The sequence below is a fragment of the Oncorhynchus clarkii genome, chromosome 2 (genome assembly GCF_045791955.1).
Source record: "Oncorhynchus clarkii lewisi isolate Uvic-CL-2024 chromosome 2, UVic_Ocla_1.0, whole genome shotgun sequence".
Classification (NCBI taxonomy): domain Eukaryota; kingdom Metazoa; phylum Chordata; class Actinopteri; order Salmoniformes; family Salmonidae; genus Oncorhynchus; species Oncorhynchus clarkii.
In genome coordinates, this window is record NC_092148.1 from 44,159,846 (window position 1) to 44,179,163 (window position 19,318).

Genomic DNA, 19,318 nt, shown 5'->3' on the forward strand with positions numbered 1-19,318 from the left:
AAATTAATGTCAAGAACATAATACTGGCCAACTGGTTAAGTATATATATGTATATATTTTAATAAATCAATATTTTTATGGTATGATTCTTGTTTATTTACTGGTGCTATTGTTCAACGATTCAATTTTGAAATGATAGTTTAAGAAAAGTCTTACTGTATTTTTGTTGTATTGCACAAACAAATTGCACTGTACGGGAAAAACGATTCCATTGGCCACAATGCGAATCACTGTATATGGAATAAGCTTATAGAGCAAAAATTATTCTATGTGCTGCAGTAAGTTCTCTTGGGAGTACTCAGTAGGGTCTGTAGAATGTGTATATGGTGTCATTTCATGGGGCTCTGAATAATACAGTGTGTTGCTGAACTTTTACTGTTGTCAAACAGCTTAAAATGGGGTGCCTGGACGATACGGTACAAATATAGCACTGTACAGGAAAAACGATTCTTTATGCCGATGTTTCATTCTTAATTTTTTATTGTATCAGAATACAAAACGTTATGAATCATTGTTAGTGTTTAAACAATTATTTTTCATAAATCGTTAATAAATACAGGCTATTGACGTTTTATACTATTACGTGGAGGACTTTTATTTATTTTTTTATCTGAAATTCCGTGAACCGGAAGTCGCTGACGAAACAGTGACGACATCTTTCCATTGATTTGTACAAGTCGATACCAGTCGAATCGTTGCTGTAGTTTGTTTATACCGTAGCCAACGTTCGTTAAAATACAGGTTTAAAAAATGCATTTTAAAGTCCGCGCTGCAGTAAAAGAGGATTGTAAGGACATATCTAGAATGATTATGGTGAGTTTGCTAAACAACATCGCTACAACGTTGGACACTCGACTTGTCACATGTTGCAAAGTGATTTTGCTTCAACGTTGGTCACTCAACCTGTCACATGTTGCACAGTGATTTTGCAGCACTCGCTGCTTTATTACATTGTAGCAATCGCAAGCCAAATAGCCTATCATTCATAATAGCTGCATTTACATTGCAGTATAATTGCCTGTGTCCAAGTTTTGTTAGGCTACTACAGTTTGCTGAGTGCAGTCATTTTGCAGTTCAAGTGCAGATTTATTTTTACATTCTGCAAGTTATGTAAGGATGGAAGTAGAATGCTGGTTAGAAACCTGGGGTGCGTTGTCTGATTACAGGTTTGTTACGTTGCGTAACGGCTTGTCCTGTGTAATCATTCGTCCAAAACGTTTTGCAATGGAACCCCCCCCCCCCCCCCCCCCCCCCCCCCGGCATTTTTTAGACATGAATTTTGCATTGGAGGCATACATGTCTACTGTATAGCCTTACATATCGTGTGCACCAATAAAATGGGGTATCAGCCTACTCAGTGACACCCAAAGATTACAACTCTAGATTTTACAATAAAATGAGCGTCATAGCTCTTATTGCAGCTTTTTGAATGTGGCAAGTGAGGACCCATAAAGGTAATTTTGAGGGTTCATGAAAAGATTTCACCACCCTTCCCCATTGTTAAACATATTTTCACATGACTCCTCTTGTAGGGTGAACATTTTTTTGCACCCCCTCATTGAATTAACTATAAAATAATGATTACGACCACAAACGACAATAACTGTAGAGACCCTTTATTTATACGAGTGAATATCGACTATCACAGCATGCTTTTGTGGCACAGTCGATGCCACGCAGGGCTACAGGCCAGAAGGTTGAGAGTTCGCTGACCACCACAGACGAGACGCTGCCTGCCTGTTTTATTACACTACAATCAGAGCCAGCTGCAGAGAGCAAGGGGGCACCTGGACGGTACATTGGCTGTTGGTGAGAAGGGCCTGGGGGTTGGGAAATGGGCCGGAGAGGTGATGAACCAGGCCAGGGAGATGATAACTCAAGGGCCGATGAACCATCTGTAGATTGGCCCTCAGGGCTCTGCTCCATCTCTGGACTGTCCAAAACACCATCACCTTCCAACACCTACAAGCAGATGGCGAAAACATTAGAATACAATTACAAGCAATCTTAAATCATCTCCATGGGCTCCTTTGACTTAAAATGCTTAATCAAAATAACTGATTTCATAAACATCTCAATCTAATTAACACATGGTTATTTGTAGTTGCCTTTCAAGTGTCTGTTTTCAGATGTTTTAACCAGCTCTGCTAATCATTATGACAATACAGGGATTTAATATTTCCCTCTCACAATTTCTTCCATCCAGAAAAGAGCTGATTTGACATGTTCTAACTAGGTCTGCTAAACCGTAATATGTAATGATACCAAAAAATACTTCAGTTGAAAAACTCACTCAATACTTCCCCTCAGTCTTCGCAAGGAATGATACGTTGAGTTTCAATTTCCAGGTAGAATAAAACGGCGTTGAACAACGAAGCATATTATAAGGAGCCACTCGTTTTGTGACGAAAAAGGAAATTGCAACACTGCACTACACTCCGTCGACTTTGGACAAACACACTGCTATGGCCCAATAGTCATTGCATAGGCTATAAACCTAAATGTAGGCCTACAAAGTCTTACATTGGGGAAGGGCACGATTATTTGAAAAGACGTTAGTATTTAATTACTTAGGAGAGTATATCATTTTTAGAAAAATATATAGGCCTATTTTAAGAGGCTCCATGTGAAGTGGGGTTTTTCTAATCAATGCAAAATGGAATTAAAATGATGGAATTAAGTTGGCTAAATGAGAAGGAGTAGGCTACATGATCATACCTAATACTAATACTTACCTGAATACTGACCTGAGATCTAGACCGCCTTGTGCCCGGTGTGTTGATGCTCAGGAGGAGACCTGTGCGTAATCCTCTCTGCCATCTCCTGCAGGACAATGGAAACACCAACAACAACCACTCACATTCCAAGTATTCTGAAGAGCAAGTTTCCACCCACTTTCTAGTTGTTATAAAGTTACTAAACCCGTCCCCCAACCCAAATCTTTACCCTAAACCGGGTCTGTAATCTATTCCCAACTCTACCCCCTGAACCTTTACCCTAAACCGGGTCTGTAATCTATTCCCAACTCTACCCCCTGAACCTTTACACTAAGCCGGGTTTGTTTACTCTACTCAACCCAACCCCCTTCCTAAATTATATATTTTAATTTTTCTTCTTTGCATTATATTATCCAATAAAGTTTGTTTGAATTCAAACCGAGTCATGGAAAACCAAAGGAGAACTCCAACACCCCTCCCCTTGTCCCTTGCCAAACTTCACCTCACCCTATTGCTGGTGACCAGCATGCTGCTACACTGGTGCTGGTCACCAGCAAAGGAAAAACATGAAGGCGGTGCTAACTACAACTAAGCATTTAGCCCACTAAGCTACCACTAACCTGCTGAGCTGTACAGACCCCACGGTCCGGCTTTAAGTAGCACACGTATAACCCAGCTAACGGAACATCTCGCCCATAGCTATGGTTACTGCTTTCCCTGTACTGGATGAACTAAACCAAGCACTCGAATTTGAACGCTTCATGCTGCTTTTTCCCTCCAAGGTGGAAGAAAGAAAAGGGGTGATTCCAACGCCAGAATAGCCCAAGAAATATGTTAACAATATGTTCACCTGACTGGATGAGATTCAGGAGTTTTATGGCTTGGGGGTAGAAGCTGTTTAGAAGCCTCTTGGATTTGGTGCTCCGGTACCTTTTGCTGTGCGGTACCAGAGAGTCTATGACTAGGGTGGCTGGAGACATTTTTTAGGGCCTTCCTCTGACACCGACTAGTATAGATGTCCTGGATGGCAGGAAGCTTATATGTTTACTAATGTCATAACAATATGACCACCCTATCTTGAGATATTGGACAGAAAGTGTTGAATTTAAGATTCCAGACAGGTAATTTGGTGCCTCATCGGAAGCGATTATCATTGACCTTTTCCGATGATTTGAAAATAAGATCTCAACCATAGTAACTCCTATCTGATGAAATAGTGTGTTTCTGAGAAGTTGTTCTATATCATGGAATACACCAGAACCAAAGTTCTGTTTTGACCTCCATCACCCTACTTACATGGGAAGTGAAGTGGTCCGCTCTTGGCCGTTGCTCTTGTCAGTCTATGAAAGACATTGTGTCATTGGATGTTCCTGAGACTCTGCCCCTACGGGGAGTTACCCCATAGTGAGACACCTTCATAGAACCATGGTTACTTTAAGTAACCTTAAGTTTCTTCATGTAGGCCTACTGTCTTTTTACATTTCCACCCCCCACATGTCTGTTTCCCTTAGGAGTTGGCTGTGTATGAGAACATGCCAGACCAGGTGAAGACTTCTCATGAAGGTTATTTTACAACTTTTGCCAGTAATTTAAAGTTATTTCTTTAAACTTGAACCTGAACTTAACCTGTCTCTGTTTCTCTGGCACCCCAGACTTGGAGCGTGATGGGTTCTCTCCAAACCCCTTCTATGAATGCCTGATCGCTGAAGTGCCAGATGAACACAAGACCAAAGATGGTAAAAAATCTGCATTTCAATGCAGCTTAATGCCTGTACATGTGAAAATGTATTGTGCTTGTATGGAAGCTCATGTTCGTATCAAATTTGATCAGATTGCAGTGCCTAATCATTAGTATTCATCCCCTTTGGATTTCTTTACATTTTTATTACAAAGTGGGATTACAATTGATTTAATTGTCATTGATCTACACCAAATACTCTGTCAAATGTTTTTTTTTCTCGACTGAGGGACCTTACAGATAATTGTGTTTGTGGAAAGAAATGGGCTAGTCATTCAACAATCATGTTGCACACCGAGTGAGTTCATACAAATGATGTCATTTGCTAAGCAATTGTTTACTCCTGAACTGTTAATACTTTGTGCACCCTCCCCTGGCGAGGATAATGGCACTGAGCCTTTTTCTGTAATGTTTTATAAGATAGGAGAACACATTGAGATGGATGTTAGTCCATTCCTCCATGCAGAATCTGTCCATATCCATGGAATCCTTCGATCTGCACCCATTCAAACCACAGGTTTTTCAATTGGATTCAAGTATGGAGACTGAGATGGCCATTGCAAAATGTTGATTTTTATGTGTGTTTGAGGTCATTGTCTTGCTGGAAGATTCACTTGCGGCCATGTTTCAGTCTCCGGGCAGAGGCAATCAGGTTTGTGGCTAAAATGACTTGGTAGTTGGTAGAGTTTATGTTCAACAGCATCATGAAGTCCCCAGGACCAGTGGAAGCAAAACAGCCCATCATCATATTTTACAGTATGGTATTATTTTCTGTGCATGCATCATTCTTTCAAAACCAAACCCAGCACTGGTCTGCATGGCCAAATAGCTCTATTGTCATCTCATCTGCCCATAGCACCCAATTCCAATCCAAGTGCCAATGCCATTTAGCAAACTGCAGCCGTTTACATTTTCTGGTTGCTCTCAAGAAAGGCTTTTTTATGTCAACCTTTCTAAGTAGCCTATTATCATGGATGTGGTGTCTAATTGTAGATTTGTAGACCCCAAGATGCAACCAAGTTCTGAAATTCTCCAACTGTGGCCTTTGGACTTTTCTTTGCCTCCTGAAGCATCTTCCTCACTGTGCGTGGGGACAAGATACACTTGGATCCTCTACCAGGCAGGTTAAACGTCTTAAATGTTGCCCTAATGATGGTAAGATCTATATGTGTTTTTTTCAGTAGTTTTCTTTTGTACCCATTGCCTGATTTTATGAAAGTCAGCAACCATTTGTTTCTTTCCCCATGGTGATGATGACAGGGATTGTACAATCTAATTTTATACCCCAGTGGCGACATAAAAAAATGCTATAGTATACTTTGGTTTAAATACTGTAGTATTACTATATTTATATACTATAGTATTCACTAGTGTTTTTGGACATGACTGTAGTGAAATATAGTATTCACTTGTGTTTTTGTGGACTTAACTGTAGTATATTATAGTAACGCCTGCCGATTAGAGTTAGCAAAAATTGCATAACTACCAGACTAAGCCGGTTACTGTTTAATGAGGGGAACACCTCAACCAGAACATAAGACACACAGGTTCGTGACAGGCCACCTATTGAGTTGGGTCAACTGTTCTGAGAAATGCAACGGACCAGACAACACCTTAGCAAAAATATAAACAATGTGTTACAATTGTAACATCTAAACGTTAGACTGGTTCTAGGCCAAATAAAGGGAAACTGTATAGAGGCAGATATGAAGAACAAGCAGCGTTTAAGGATTAGGTTTGCTTGTTTGACACACATAACACATTAACAAGAGTACACCAAAATGACTTATTGGATCTGTTACTTCCACTGGATATACAACAGTGGTTTCAGAGATTCAAGTTCACAAGATGCCCAAAAACAGAGAGAAACAATACTGTACTTCTGATGGTAGAAAATAACAGTTTTCTCAAAATAACTCAACACATGGCCATTAATGTCTAAACCGCTGGCAACAAAAGTGAGTACACCCCTAAGTGAAAATGTCCAAATTGGGCCCAAAGTGTCAATATTTTGTGTGGCCACCATCATTTTCCAGAACTGCCTTAACCCTCTTGGGCATGGAGTTCACCAGAGCTTCACAGGTTGCCACTGGAGTCCACTTCCACTCCTCCATGACGACATCAAGGAGCTGGTGGATGTTAGAGACCTTGCACTCCTCCACCTTCCGTTTGAGGATGCCCCACAGATGCTCAATAGGGTTTAGGTCTGGAGACATGCTTGGCCAGTCCATCACCTTTACCCTCAGCTTCTTTAGCAAGGCAGTGGTCGTCTTGGAGGTGTGTTTGGGGTCGTTATCATGTTGGAATACTGCCCTGCGGCCCAGTCTCCAAAGGGAGGGGATCATGCTCTGCTTCAGTATGTCACAGTACATGTTGGCATTCATGGTTCCCTCAATGAACTGTAGCTCCCCAGTGCCGGCAGCACTCTTGCAGCCCCAGAACATGACACTCCCACCACCATGCTTTACTGTAGGCAAGACACATTTGTCTTTGTACTCCTCACCTGGTTGCCGCCACACACGCTTGACACCATCTGAACCAAATAGTTTATCTTGGTCTCATCAGAACACAGGACGTGGTTCCAGTAATCCATGTCCTTGGTCTGCTTGTCTTCAGCAAACTGTTTGCGGGCTTTCTTGTGCATCATCTTTAGAAGAGGCTTCCTTCTGGGACGACAGCCATGTAGACCAATTTGATGCAGTGTACGGCGTATGGTCTGAGCACTGACAGGCTGACCCCCCCACCCCTCAACATCTGCAGCAATGCTGGCAGCACTCATACGTCTATTTCCCAAAGACAACCTCTGGATATGACGCTGAGCACGTGCACTCAACTTCTTTGGTCGACCATGGCGAGGCCTGTTCTGAGTGGAACCTGTCCAGTTAAACAGCTGTATGGTCTTGGCCACCGTGCTGCAGCTCAGTTTCAGGGTCTTGGCAATCTTCTTATAGCCCAAGAGCAACAACAAAAAAAATTCAGATCCTCAGAGAGTTCTTTGCCATGAGGTTCCATGTTGAACTTCTAGTGACCAGTCAGTATGAGGGAGTGTGAGAGCGATGACACAAAATTTAACACACCTGCTCCCCATTCACAACTGAGACCTTGTAACACTAACGAGTCACATGACACCGGGGAGGGAAAATGGCTAGAGTTATTTTGAGGGCACTGTTATACAAGCTGTACACTCACTACTTTACATTGTCAATAAATCAACAATTATAAATATGCTAGGTATTTGAAATGCTCCACCTTTGAGAATATGATATGTGACTTCAAGTCTTAAATATTTATGATTGAGTAGAGTAAGCCACTATCTGGGTATTTATACTGAACAAAAATATAAACATGTAACAACTTGTAAGATTTTACTGAGTGTTCATATGAGGAAATCAGTCAATTTAAATAAATAAATTAGGCCCTAGTCTATGGATTTCACATGTCTGGGAATACAGATGGGCCTCAGGATCTCGTCATGGTATTTCTGTGCATTCAAATTGCCATTAATAAAATGCAATTGTGTTTGTTGTCCGTAGCTTTTGCCTGCCCATACCATAACCCCACCGCCACCATGGGGCACTCTGTTCACAACGTTGATATCAGCAAACCCACACAACACCATACACGTGGTCTGCGGTTGTGAGGCCAGTTCGATGTACTGCCAAATTATGTAAAATTATGTTGGAGGTAGCTTATGGTAGAGAAATGAATATTCAATACTCTGACAACAGCTCTGGTGGACATTCCTGCAGTCAAGCATGCCAATTCCACGCTCCCTCAACTTGAGACATCTGTTGCATTGTTTTGCACATTTTTGAGTGGCCTTTTACTGTCCCCAGCACCTGTGTAATGATCATGCTGTTTAATCAGCTTCTTGATATGCCACACCTGTCAGGTGGATGGATTATCTTGGCAAAGGAGAAATGCTCACTAACTGGGATGTAAACAAATTTGTGCACAAAATTTGAGAGAAATAAGCTTTTTGTGCGTATGAAACATTTCTGGGGTCTTTTATTTCAGCTCATGAAACATGGGACTAACACTACATGTTGTGTTTAGATTTCTGTTCAGTGTATTATTCATTGTCAGGTAATTGTTGATAATTTCTGGACACGTTAATAATTGCTGCCAGTTGTTTATTAATCTTTGTACAGGATTCCCTGCTCTGTGACTTGGATGCAGGGGAGGGCATTTGTGGCAGGTTTGCTCTCTATATACAGTGCATTGCGAAAGTATTCGGCCCCCTTGAACTTTGCGACCTTTTGCCACATTTCAGGCTTCAAACATAAAGAAATAAAACTGTATTTTTTTGAAGAATCAACAACAAGTGGGACACAATCATGAAGTGGAACGACATTTATTGGATATTTCAAACTTTTTTAACAAATCAAAAACTGAAAAATTGGGCGTGCAAAATTATTCAGCCCCTTTACTTTCAGTGCAGCAAACTCTCTCCAGAAGTTCAGTGAGGATCTCTGAATGATCCAATGTTGACCTAAATGACTAATGATGATAAATACAATCCACCTGTGTGTAATCAAGTCTCCGTATAAATGCACCTGCACTGTGATAGTCTCAGAGGTCCGTTAAAAGCGCAGAGAGCATCATGAAGAACAAGGAACACAAAAGGCAGGTCCGAGATACTGTTGTGAAGAAGTCTAAAGCCGGATTTGGATACAAAAATATTTCCCAAGCTTTAAACATCCCAAGGAGCACTGTGCAAGCGATAATATTGAAATGGAAGGAGTATCAGACCACTGCAAATATACCAAGACCTGGCCGTCCCTCTAAACTTTCAGCTCATACAAGGAGAAGACTGATCAGAGATGCAGCCAAGAGGCCCATGATCACTCTGAATGAACTGCAGAGATCTACAGCTGAGGTGGGAGACTCTGTCCATAGGACAACAATCAGTCGTATATTGCACAAATCTGGCCTTTATGGAAGAGTGGCAAGAAGAAAGCCATTTCTTAAAGATATCCATAAAAAGTGTCGTTTAAAGTTTGCCACAAGCCACCTGGGAGACACACCAAACATGTGGAAGAAGGTGCTCTGGTCAGATGAAACCAAAATTTAACTTTTTGGCAACAGTGCAAAACGTTATGTTTGGCGTAAAAGCAACACAGCTCATCACCCTGAACACACCATCCCCACTGTCAAACATGGTGGTGGCAGCATCATGGTTTGGGCCTTCTTTTCTTCAGCAGGGACAGGGAAGATGGTTAAAATTGATGGGAAGATGGATGGAGCCAAATACAGGACCATTCTGGAAGAAAACCTAATGGAGTCTGCAAAAGACCTGAGACTGGGACGGAGATTTGTCTTCCAACAAGACAATGATCCAAAACATAAAGCAAAATCTACAATGGAATGGTTCAAAAATAAACATAGCCAGATGTTAGAATGGCCAAGTCAAAGTCCAGACCTGAATCCAATCGAGAATCTGTGGAAAGAACTGAAAACTGCTGTTCACAAATGCTCTCCATCCAACCTCACTGAGCTCGAGCTGTTTTGCAAGGAGGAATGGGAAAAAAATTCAGTCTCTCGATGTGCAAAACTGATAGAGACATACCCCAAGCGACTTACAGCTGTAATCGCAGCAAAAGGTGGCGCTACAAAGTATTAACTTAAGGGGGCTGAATAATTTTGCACGCCCAATTTTTCAGTTGTTGATTTGTTAAAAAAGTTTGAAATATCCAATAAATGTCGTTCCACTTCATGATTGTGTCCCACTTTTTGTTGATTCTTCACCAAAAAATACAGTTTTATATCTTTATGTTTGAAGCCTGAAATGTGGCAAAAGGTCGCAAAGTTCAAGGGGGCCGAATACTTTCGCAAGGCACTGTAACTCTATGGTAAGGTATTTATATAGGATGGTTCGAAGGCGTCTCCTTTCGAAGGCAAGCAATGTGTACCGGTGGCGACGGGAGTAGAACAGAGTTGAGTGTGAGGGTTGTTTTTCTGTGTGGCGACTGCTCATGCTCTCAGAATGTTGACACCCGGAGACATGTTTCCGAGTTGAGCAGGACTATTATGAGATGGAGTTACATTGAGATGCCACCGGGCTGCAAGCAAAGTCGGGAGAAGAGGAATATTGGGACAGGGACTATTGAGAATTTTCCAGAACATGTGTAGTAATTATACATTTCAGGATAGTCAGCAAGATGAGTGCACTCTATATGTGGGTCTGGGTCATCAGACACCATTAGACATGCACCTGTCTGGGGAGTGGACATGACTGGTTATTTCTGTGACAGTGTTGTGGCCTAATATATACTGTTGCTATGGTTACACCTCTTGGGTCTTTTCCAGAACATGGGTGTTCCTTTCAGAGGAGTTAGCAGGATGACATGTCTGGTTATTTTTGTAAAGTGCTATGGACTGTTGCTATGGTCCTACATCCATGCACCTGTCTTAGTCGAGAACAAGTCTGTATTTTTGAACTATTGTTGTGACTTTACAGTTTCCATGCCCTAGTATGAAACCAAACTAAAATTAGTGCAAGGCAATACGATAACTGTGGCTAAATGCCAGAGGGGAGGAGTCATTAAGAGGAGTTACTATGTGTGACGTCAGGAGGAAAAATGTATAAGAAGTCTGTGCCAAGACTGGAAAGGGAGTTGTTTTCATGAACCAACTCAGCTTTTATTATGTCGTAATAAGTCTGTTTGAACTCACAGGCTCCGTTATTTGAGAAATATGATTGGTTGAATATTTCCACGCTAGGACCCCGAAAGGTGGATTTCGGATGTATTTCAAGGCCTACCTTCAAACTCAGTGCCTCTTTTTGCTTGACATCATGGGAAAATCAAAAGAAATAAACCAAGACCTCAGATTATTTTTTTTTTAGACCTCAACAAGTCTGGTTCATCCTTGGGAGCAATTTCCAAATGCCTGAAGGTACCACATTCATCTGTACAAACAATAGTATGCAAGTATAAACACCATGGGATCACGCATCCGTCATACCGCTCAGGAAGGAGACGCAGTCTGTCTCCTAGAGATGATCATACTTTGGTGCGAAAAGTGCAAATCAATCCCAGAACAACAGCAAAAAAAACTTGTGAAGATGCTGGAGGAAACAGGTACAAAAGCATCTATATCCACAGTAAAACGGGTCCTATATCGACAACCTGAAAGGCCGCTCAGCAAGGAAGAAGCCACTGCTCCAAAACCGCCATAAAAAAGCCAGACCACGGTTTACAACTGCACATGGGGACAAAGATTGTACTTTTTTGGAGAAATGTCCTCTAATCTGATGAAACAAAAATGGAACTGTTTGGCCATAATGACCATCATTATGTTTGGAGGAAAAAGGAGGAGGCTTGCAAGCCGAAGAACACCATCCCAACCGTGAAGCACGGGGGTGGCAGCGTCATGTTGTGGGGGTGCTTTGCTGCAGGACAGACTGGTGCACTTCAAAATGCATGGCATCAAAGGAAGGAAAATGATGTGGATATTTTGAAGCAATATCTCAAGACATCAGTCAGGAAGTTAAAGCTTGGTCACAAATGGGTCTTCCAAATGGACAATGACCCCAAACAAAATGGCTTAAGGACAACAAAGTCAAGGTATTGGAGTGGCCATCACAAAGCCCTGACCTCAATCCTATAGAAAATTTGTGGGCAGAACTGAAAAAGCGTGTGCGGGCAAGGAGGCCTACAAACCTGACTAACCTGAGTTACACCAGCTCTGTCAGGAGGAATGGGCCAAAATTCACCCAACTTATAGTGGAAGGCTACCCAAAACCTTTGATCTAAGTTAAACAATTTAAAGGCAATGCTACCAAATACTAATTGAGCGTATGTAAACTTCTGACCCACTGGGAATGTGACGAAAGAAATAAAAGCTGAAATAAATCATTCTCTCTACTATTATTCTGACATTTCACATTCTTAAAATAAAGTGGTGATTCTAACTGACCTATGACCTAAGGTGTATGTAAGCTTCCGACTTCAACTGTATACTGTAGCTATGAAAGTAGTAAGCTGTTAGTAGCCCATGTCTCACCTAATAATTTGGTCCCTTCCCCCCTCGTAACTTAGCCTACTGTTCTGACTTGGTGGTGCACATAAATGTATTTGGCTAAGGTGAATGTTAACTTCTGACTTCAACTGTACATTAGTTATCCTGTTAGAGCTTTTGTGACGAATCCACTGCAGTTTTTCAGGTGCAACTTTTATGGTCATGTAGCAGCAGTATTTAGGAGGGAGGATGTGTGAATTATACAGGAGGGCATTGCAACACTGACTACTGAGTTCCAAACTGCCTCTGGAAGCAACGTCAGCACAAGAACTGTTCGTCTGGAGCTTCATGAAATGGGTTTTCATGCACACAAGCCTAACATCACCATGCGCAGTGCCAAGTGTCGGCTGGAGTGGTGTGAAGCTTGCCGCCATCGGACTCTGGAGCTTTGGAAACGCATTCTCTGGACTGATGAATCATGCTTCTCCATCTGACAGTCCGACAAACAAAGCTGCGTTTGGCGGATGTCAGGAGAACTCTATCTGCTCGAATACATAGTGCCACCTGTAAAATTTGGTGGAGGAAAAATAATGGTCTGGGGCTGTTTTTCATGTTTCGGGCTAGGCCTCTTAGTTTCAGTGATGGGAAATCTTAATGCTACAGCATACAATTACATTCTAGACAATTCTGTGCTTACAACTTTGTGGCAACAGTTTGGGGAAGGCCCTTTCCTGTTTCAGCATGACAATGCCTCTGTGCACAAAGTGAGGTCAATACAGAAATGGTTTGTCGAGATCGGTGTGGAAGACCTTGACTGGCCTGTGCAGAGCCCTGACCTCAAACCCATTGAACACCTTTGGGATGATTTGGAACGCCGACTGCAAGCCAGGCCTAATAGCCCAACATCAGTGCCCTACCTCACTAAAGCTCTTGTGGCTGAATGGAATTAAGTCCCTGCAGCAATGTTCCAACATCTAGTGGAAAACCTTCCCAGAAGAGTGCAGGTGTCCAGATACATTTGGTTATGTAGTGTTTATACTTTAGTAAGATTGGCTTCTTAGTGTTCTTAGCAATGTTTATCAACTGTACCGCAGAAATGAAACATAAATCACAGAAAACATATGTTGTGGTGCCAGCTGCAGAGAATTATTTGGGTATATGAGATTTGACTTCAGAGGAGTTATAGGGTGTGTTGAGTGGGGGTGTCCTGTCCTCCCATGTCGTGGCATGGTGCAGGAACAGATATGATCAAAGTAGTGGAATGGGGTAGGGTTAGTTGGAAGGGTGCATTTTATTTTATACAAAAACTATAATAATGAGTTTAGTTTTTCCTTTTCCCATTTTGCATCACCAAGTATAATGGATTTATTTTCCAGTTGGGGGCGGTAATGGAACATATTTATGCCAACCTCCGTTTAAACCCCAAAGAAGAAGATTGCGTCTCCTTTCAATCTGGGTTCTTCACCCAGACAGAGCTGAGTAGCTGAACTTGACAACCAATAACCAGTATGAGTCATTACAATTTTAGTACAAGCCTTTTATCTTCTAGAATACGATTGTTTGTTTTGTAAAATTGATATTGGACACAAAATGCTAACGGCTCAGTCAAACAGCCATTTTAAGTCTTTATCTCTTCTCGTTGATACTTGTAGTGTTAATGGTACATGTTAATAATTGTTACACTTTTTGTGCATTGCCTTTGTTATGCTAATTAGGCCTGCTTTATGGCAACGCTTGCTACTTTTGTTAGCTTGTTTGCTTACCATGCTATGCTATGCTATCATTGATAAATTAGCCTGCTATTGCTTCGGTCTACCATGCCGCATGCTATTGCACCCTCTTTCTGACCATTCTTTGTTAACTGCTGCTATATTAATGCATAACTTTACCCATTTTATATAGTTAATGCATTTGCATATAGTCATTGATTATTGCCATTAACAGAAAATGAATTATGTGTGTTCATTGCTGTTATTGAACATTTGTTATTTGCACCTTTCAGTCTCCTTTTAGATGAAGCATACTGGTATGAGGAAAATATAAGCTATGGACAACAAACAATCTTGTAGCAGAAAAATATTGACAGTGACAAGCAAGGATTCAAAGTTTTAGTCAGTATAAATGTATAAAAGCTCCCCTTGGTCATGTTCAGGGAAGAGCATTATACCTGTAAGGTTCTTTGTACATATAGACTGTACAATTGTAATGCATTGTTTATATTTTTGCTAAGGTGTTGTCTGGTCCGTTGCATTGCTCAGAACTGTTGACCCAACTCAATAGGTGGCCTGTCACAAACCTGTGTGTCTTGTGTTTTGGTTGAGGTGTTCCCCTCATTAAACAGTAACTGGCATAGTCTGGTACTTATTCTAGTTTAGGTAACATTAGTCACTAGGTGTCACTACAATATACCACAGTCATGTACGTGAAAACACCAGAGTAATTACTACAGTATGCTACAGTTATATCAGCAAAAACACAACAGTAAATACTGCAGTTTACCACAGTCATGTCTGCAAAAGGGCCGGCACTAAACGTTCTGCCGCCCTAACCGATACACTCTACTGTAAATACTATAGTATACTCAGGGCCGGCACTGAACTTTCTGCCGCCCTAGGCGATGCAAACACTCTACTGTAAATACTATAGTATATTCAGGGCCGGCACTGGACGTTCTGCCGCCCTAGGCGATACAAACACTCTACTGTAAATACTATAGTATATTCAGGGCGCACTGGACGTTCTGCCGCCCTAGGCGATACAAACACTCTACTGTCAATACTATAGTATACTTAGGGCGCACTGGACTTTCTGCCGCCCTAGGCGAGACAAACACTACTGTAAATACTATAGTATACTTAGGGCGCACTGGACTTTCTGCCGCCCTAGGTGATACAAACACTACTGTGAATACTATAGTATACTCAGGGCGCACTGGACGTTCTGACGCCCTAGGCGATACAAACACTACTGTAAATACTAGAGTATACTCAGGGCGCACTGGACGTTCTGCCGCCCTAGGCGATACAAAAACTGCCACCTCTCCTCCGAAGAAACACGAACAATGGACATTAGACCGATGGAAATCTGTCCTTTGGTCTGATGAGTCCAAATTTGAGATTTTGGTTCCAACCACGCAGATTAGGTGAACGGATGATCTCTGCATGTATGGTTCCCACCGTGAAGCATGGATGTGCGATGGTGTGGGGGTGCTTTGCTGGTGACACTGTCTGATTTTATTTAGATTTCTAGGCACACTTAACCAGCATGGCTAACACAGCATTCTGAAGCGATATGCCTCCCAATCTGGTTTGCGCTTAGTGGGACCATCATTTGTTTTTCAACAGGACAATGACCCAACACACCTTCAGGCTGTGTAAGGACTAATTTACCAAGGAGAGTGATTGAGTGCTGCATCAGATGACCTGCCCTCCACAATCATCCGACCTCAACCCAATTGAGATGGTTTGGGATGAGTTGGACCGCAAAGTGAAGGAAAAGCAGTCAACGTGCTCATCGAATGTGGGAACTTCTTCAAGACTGTTGGAAAAGCATTCCTCATGAAGCTGGTTGAGAGAATGCCAAGAGTGTGCAAAGCTGTCATCAAGGCAAAGGGTGGCTACTTTGAAGAATCTAAAATGTATTTAGATTTGTTTAACACTTTTCTGGTTACTACATGATTCCATATGTGTTATTTCATAGTTTTGATATCTTCGCTATTATTCTAGAAAATAGTTTTTTTAAATTAGTAGGTGTATCCAAACTTTTGACTGGTACTGTACAGTTGAAGTCAGAAGTTTACATACACCTTAGCCAAATACATTTAAACTCAGTTTTTCACAATTCCTGACATTTAATCCTAGTAACAATTCCCTGTTTTAGGTCAGTTTAGGATCACCACTTTATTTTAAGAATGTGAAATGTCAGAATAATAGTATTTTTGCTAAATAGGCGGGGCTCACCTGCCCTGAATGACTGGTACCACAGCTGCCTCCATGCTTGGTGTCAGTGGCCATCGACAACAGGGTATCATAAATCTCCCGAGTTGGTAATGCACAGGTTTCACAGCCTCCACCCGGCTCTCCCAGCTCTTGGTGCCTGGTGGTTTCACTGTTAGTCCATCTTTTACATACTTTTTCGGCAAGTCCCAGCGGTGTGTAGATCCGGGATAAAAAATCTCTTGGATGGTGTTAAAAATACAACAAAAATGTTCGCCCCGTTGTCATGTCCTTGTTGTCATGTTTCTGTAGTTTTTAAATGAGCAACTCGGTCATACCCGCCTGTTGCGTCAAGCAGTTCACTAAACTCCAGAAAGTGCTCTCGTGCGCACTGACCCATCATCCTCGGTTGAAACAAAATGCACCACCATGGCCATCTGCTCTATTTTGCTCTTGTCTGGTGTGCTGTCCAAAATTATAGAAAAATATGTAGATGGATCTCTTGTGCCAGCATATCAATGATTTAATTCTGAATTATTTTAGAGGTGTTTCTTTGGAATGCACTCTCCTTATATGCTCCTTCGTGATTCCATCAAAGATACCCAGCATTTCCACAAACTTCCGAAAGGCTCGTTCAGCCTGTCAGTGGTCCCACGTAGCGCAATGTTCTGGGTGACCATTACGCGTATCAGGGCTATGAGTCAATGCAGCACCTACTGCCAGTGGAGAGTCTCTGTCAATAGCCTGCTGGGCTTAGGCATCAATAGTTTGCTTGGACACCAGCCTTATCTCATGCTCTTTCCACCTCTGGAAACTATGTAGGTGGTCATGCAACTTGTCATGCGAGCTGGGGAGGTGTCACAGATTCTTCCAGTCCCTGGTTCCATCCCTGACCAGCGCAGATTTGCAATCGTGTGAAAAAAAAGTTTGCAGCAAAAACAGAAGGCTGGATCATTTTGCTTAGAATAGACAAGCCATGGTCTCTCCACTCTCTCCCCATTCGCCATCCTCCTATTGTAGTGGCCCCTCATCTCTTGGGAAATTCCCCCCCCCTTTCCCTAATGTGGCCCAGCCTGCTCTAACATATCCTGTAAAGATCCATTCCTATATTTTGACCACTCATCGGGATCTTTTATGTTTTTAGTCGGGGAGTCGGATTTAGCAGCAGAAGTACCACCACTGTCATCGGGGACGGGGAGCGAGGAATCTGAGTCCAGGTCCAAGATAGTAGGGTCTCCACCAGCATTGTTTGGAGGTGTGGCTATGCCTGGTGCTACCACCTGTTCTTGTCCACGCAGAGAGCTGTCGTCTCCACATAGGCTGATGGACAATGCTGCAAGTTCATACATTTAGGCAGATAATTTATTTGGTTTAGAGATTGTGCCTCTTTTCTCATTCATTTAAAAAAAAATTGCTTCCTGATAGTTTTTGTCTCTTAGACATGGTAGCAAATCTTGTTTGAAATCTCTATAGCTTACTTTTAGCTGAATTTATATCCACTAGTAGTAGCTAGCTAACGTTAACAGCTTAATCGGCCGATTTTAAAAAATATATAAAAAAATAATTATTATTAAAAAATACATATATTTTTGAAATTATGACAATTACAACAATACTGAATGAACACTTATTTTAACTTAATATAATACATCAATAAAATCAATTTAGCCTCAAATAAATAATGAAACATGTTCAATTTGGTTTAAATAATTCAAAAACAGTGTTGGAGAAGAAAGTAAAAGTGCAATATGTGCCATGTAATGACGCCTCTAGCACTGCAGTGATGCCTGTAGTGACGCCTCTAGCACTGCGATGCAGTGCCTTAGACCACTGCCTGTGTTATTTCTTACATTATTAGCCCAGAACAATTTTTGTGTTATTACATACAGCCGGAAATAACTTTTGGATATCAGAGCGGTGGTAACGCACGAGCATTACGACCAGGAATATAACTTTACCGAATTGGATCCTTTGTTCGTTCCCCCCAGGGCAATTGAACTTATCCCAGAGGCTTCTAGTCCGACTCAGGAGGCGTGCACACCATCCACTGCTTCCGAGTATATTACTTACTTCAGTCTCTGGACAATAAAGTAGACGAGCACAGGGCGAGGATTTTCTTCCAGAGAGAGATCAGGGACTGTAACATACTCATGAATCATGGCTCTCTCCGGATACACTGTCCCTGTTCAAACAGCCAGCTGGGTTCCCAGTACATTGCGCAGACAGAAATAAAGAATTCTCCGGAAATAAGAAAGGCGGTGGTGTATCTTTCATGATTAACTACTCATTGTGATAATGTACAGAAATAAGTCATTTTTGTTCATCCGACCTAGAATCCCTCACAATCAACTGCCGACCGAGATAATTATCTTCGGTTATAGTCACAGCTTTGTATATTCCCCCTCAAGCCGATACCACAGATAGAACAATCAGACAGATATTTCACTGGGCGTATAAATAGGAAGCATCCACTTGGAGTTTCCACTCACGACCAAATATGGTAGTGAGAGGAAGCCCACTGGTGGGCAGTGGGAGAAGATGTAGCGAGAGGGATTTTGGCCAACATTCTGCAAATTTTCTCATCAATGAAACATTTGCTCTCAATACAGTTATTTGTTCCCAAAACTATAGTCTGCAATGGACAGAGTGGACTAAGTTTTGTAGACATTAGCCTTTGCAAAAGTTTTAAATTGTGCTGTGTAGAAGGAGTGCAAAGGCGAATTGAGTTACTGCACACGCGCACTTCACAGAGTAGGCTTTCCCTAACGGAAATATGCAGACGCATGCTAGAATGTGCCCATAGGATCTCGCTAGTGCATGCCTGGCTCTGCCCATCTCCTTGCTTGTTCAGCCCACTATGACTCATTTGAATACAAACAGTGTAGTTATTCCCTCTAAGGCAATCAAACAGCCAAAACGTCAGGACAGAGACAAAGTGGAGTCGTAATTCAAACAGCTCAGACACG

At 41.9% G+C, this 19,318-nt stretch overlaps 1 protein-coding gene and 1 long non-coding RNA gene across 4 annotated transcripts in view; one reads left to right on the forward strand and one right to left on the reverse strand.

Moving 5' to 3' along the window:
• Window positions 1-641: 641 nt before the first annotated feature.
• Window positions 642-19,318, forward strand: part of LOC139368280 (spermidine/spermine N1-acetyltransferase family member 2b) — a 35,045-nt gene continuing 16,368 nt past the window's right edge. Inside the window, exons 1-3 of one of the 3 annotated variants that reach the window (XM_071107021.1) lie at window positions 642-813; window positions 4,229-4,280; window positions 4,370-4,453. In XM_071107021.1, coding sequence (XP_070963122.1) covers window positions 751-813; window positions 4,229-4,280; window positions 4,370-4,453 — 199 coding nt within the window. In that variant the 5' untranslated portion in view covers window positions 642-750. The remainder of the gene's footprint in view (window positions 814-4,228; window positions 4,281-4,369; window positions 4,454-19,318) is intronic. The other 2 variants (XM_071107031.1, XM_071107012.1) reach the window with 2 other exon arrangements.
• LOC139368293 (uncharacterized) lies at window positions 1,601-2,720 on the reverse strand. The gene is made up of 2 exons (XR_011626942.1): window positions 2,294-2,720; window positions 1,601-1,962 (listed from the first exon to the last, which is right to left on the reverse strand). It is a non-coding gene; the product is annotated as an uncharacterized lncRNA (long non-coding RNA).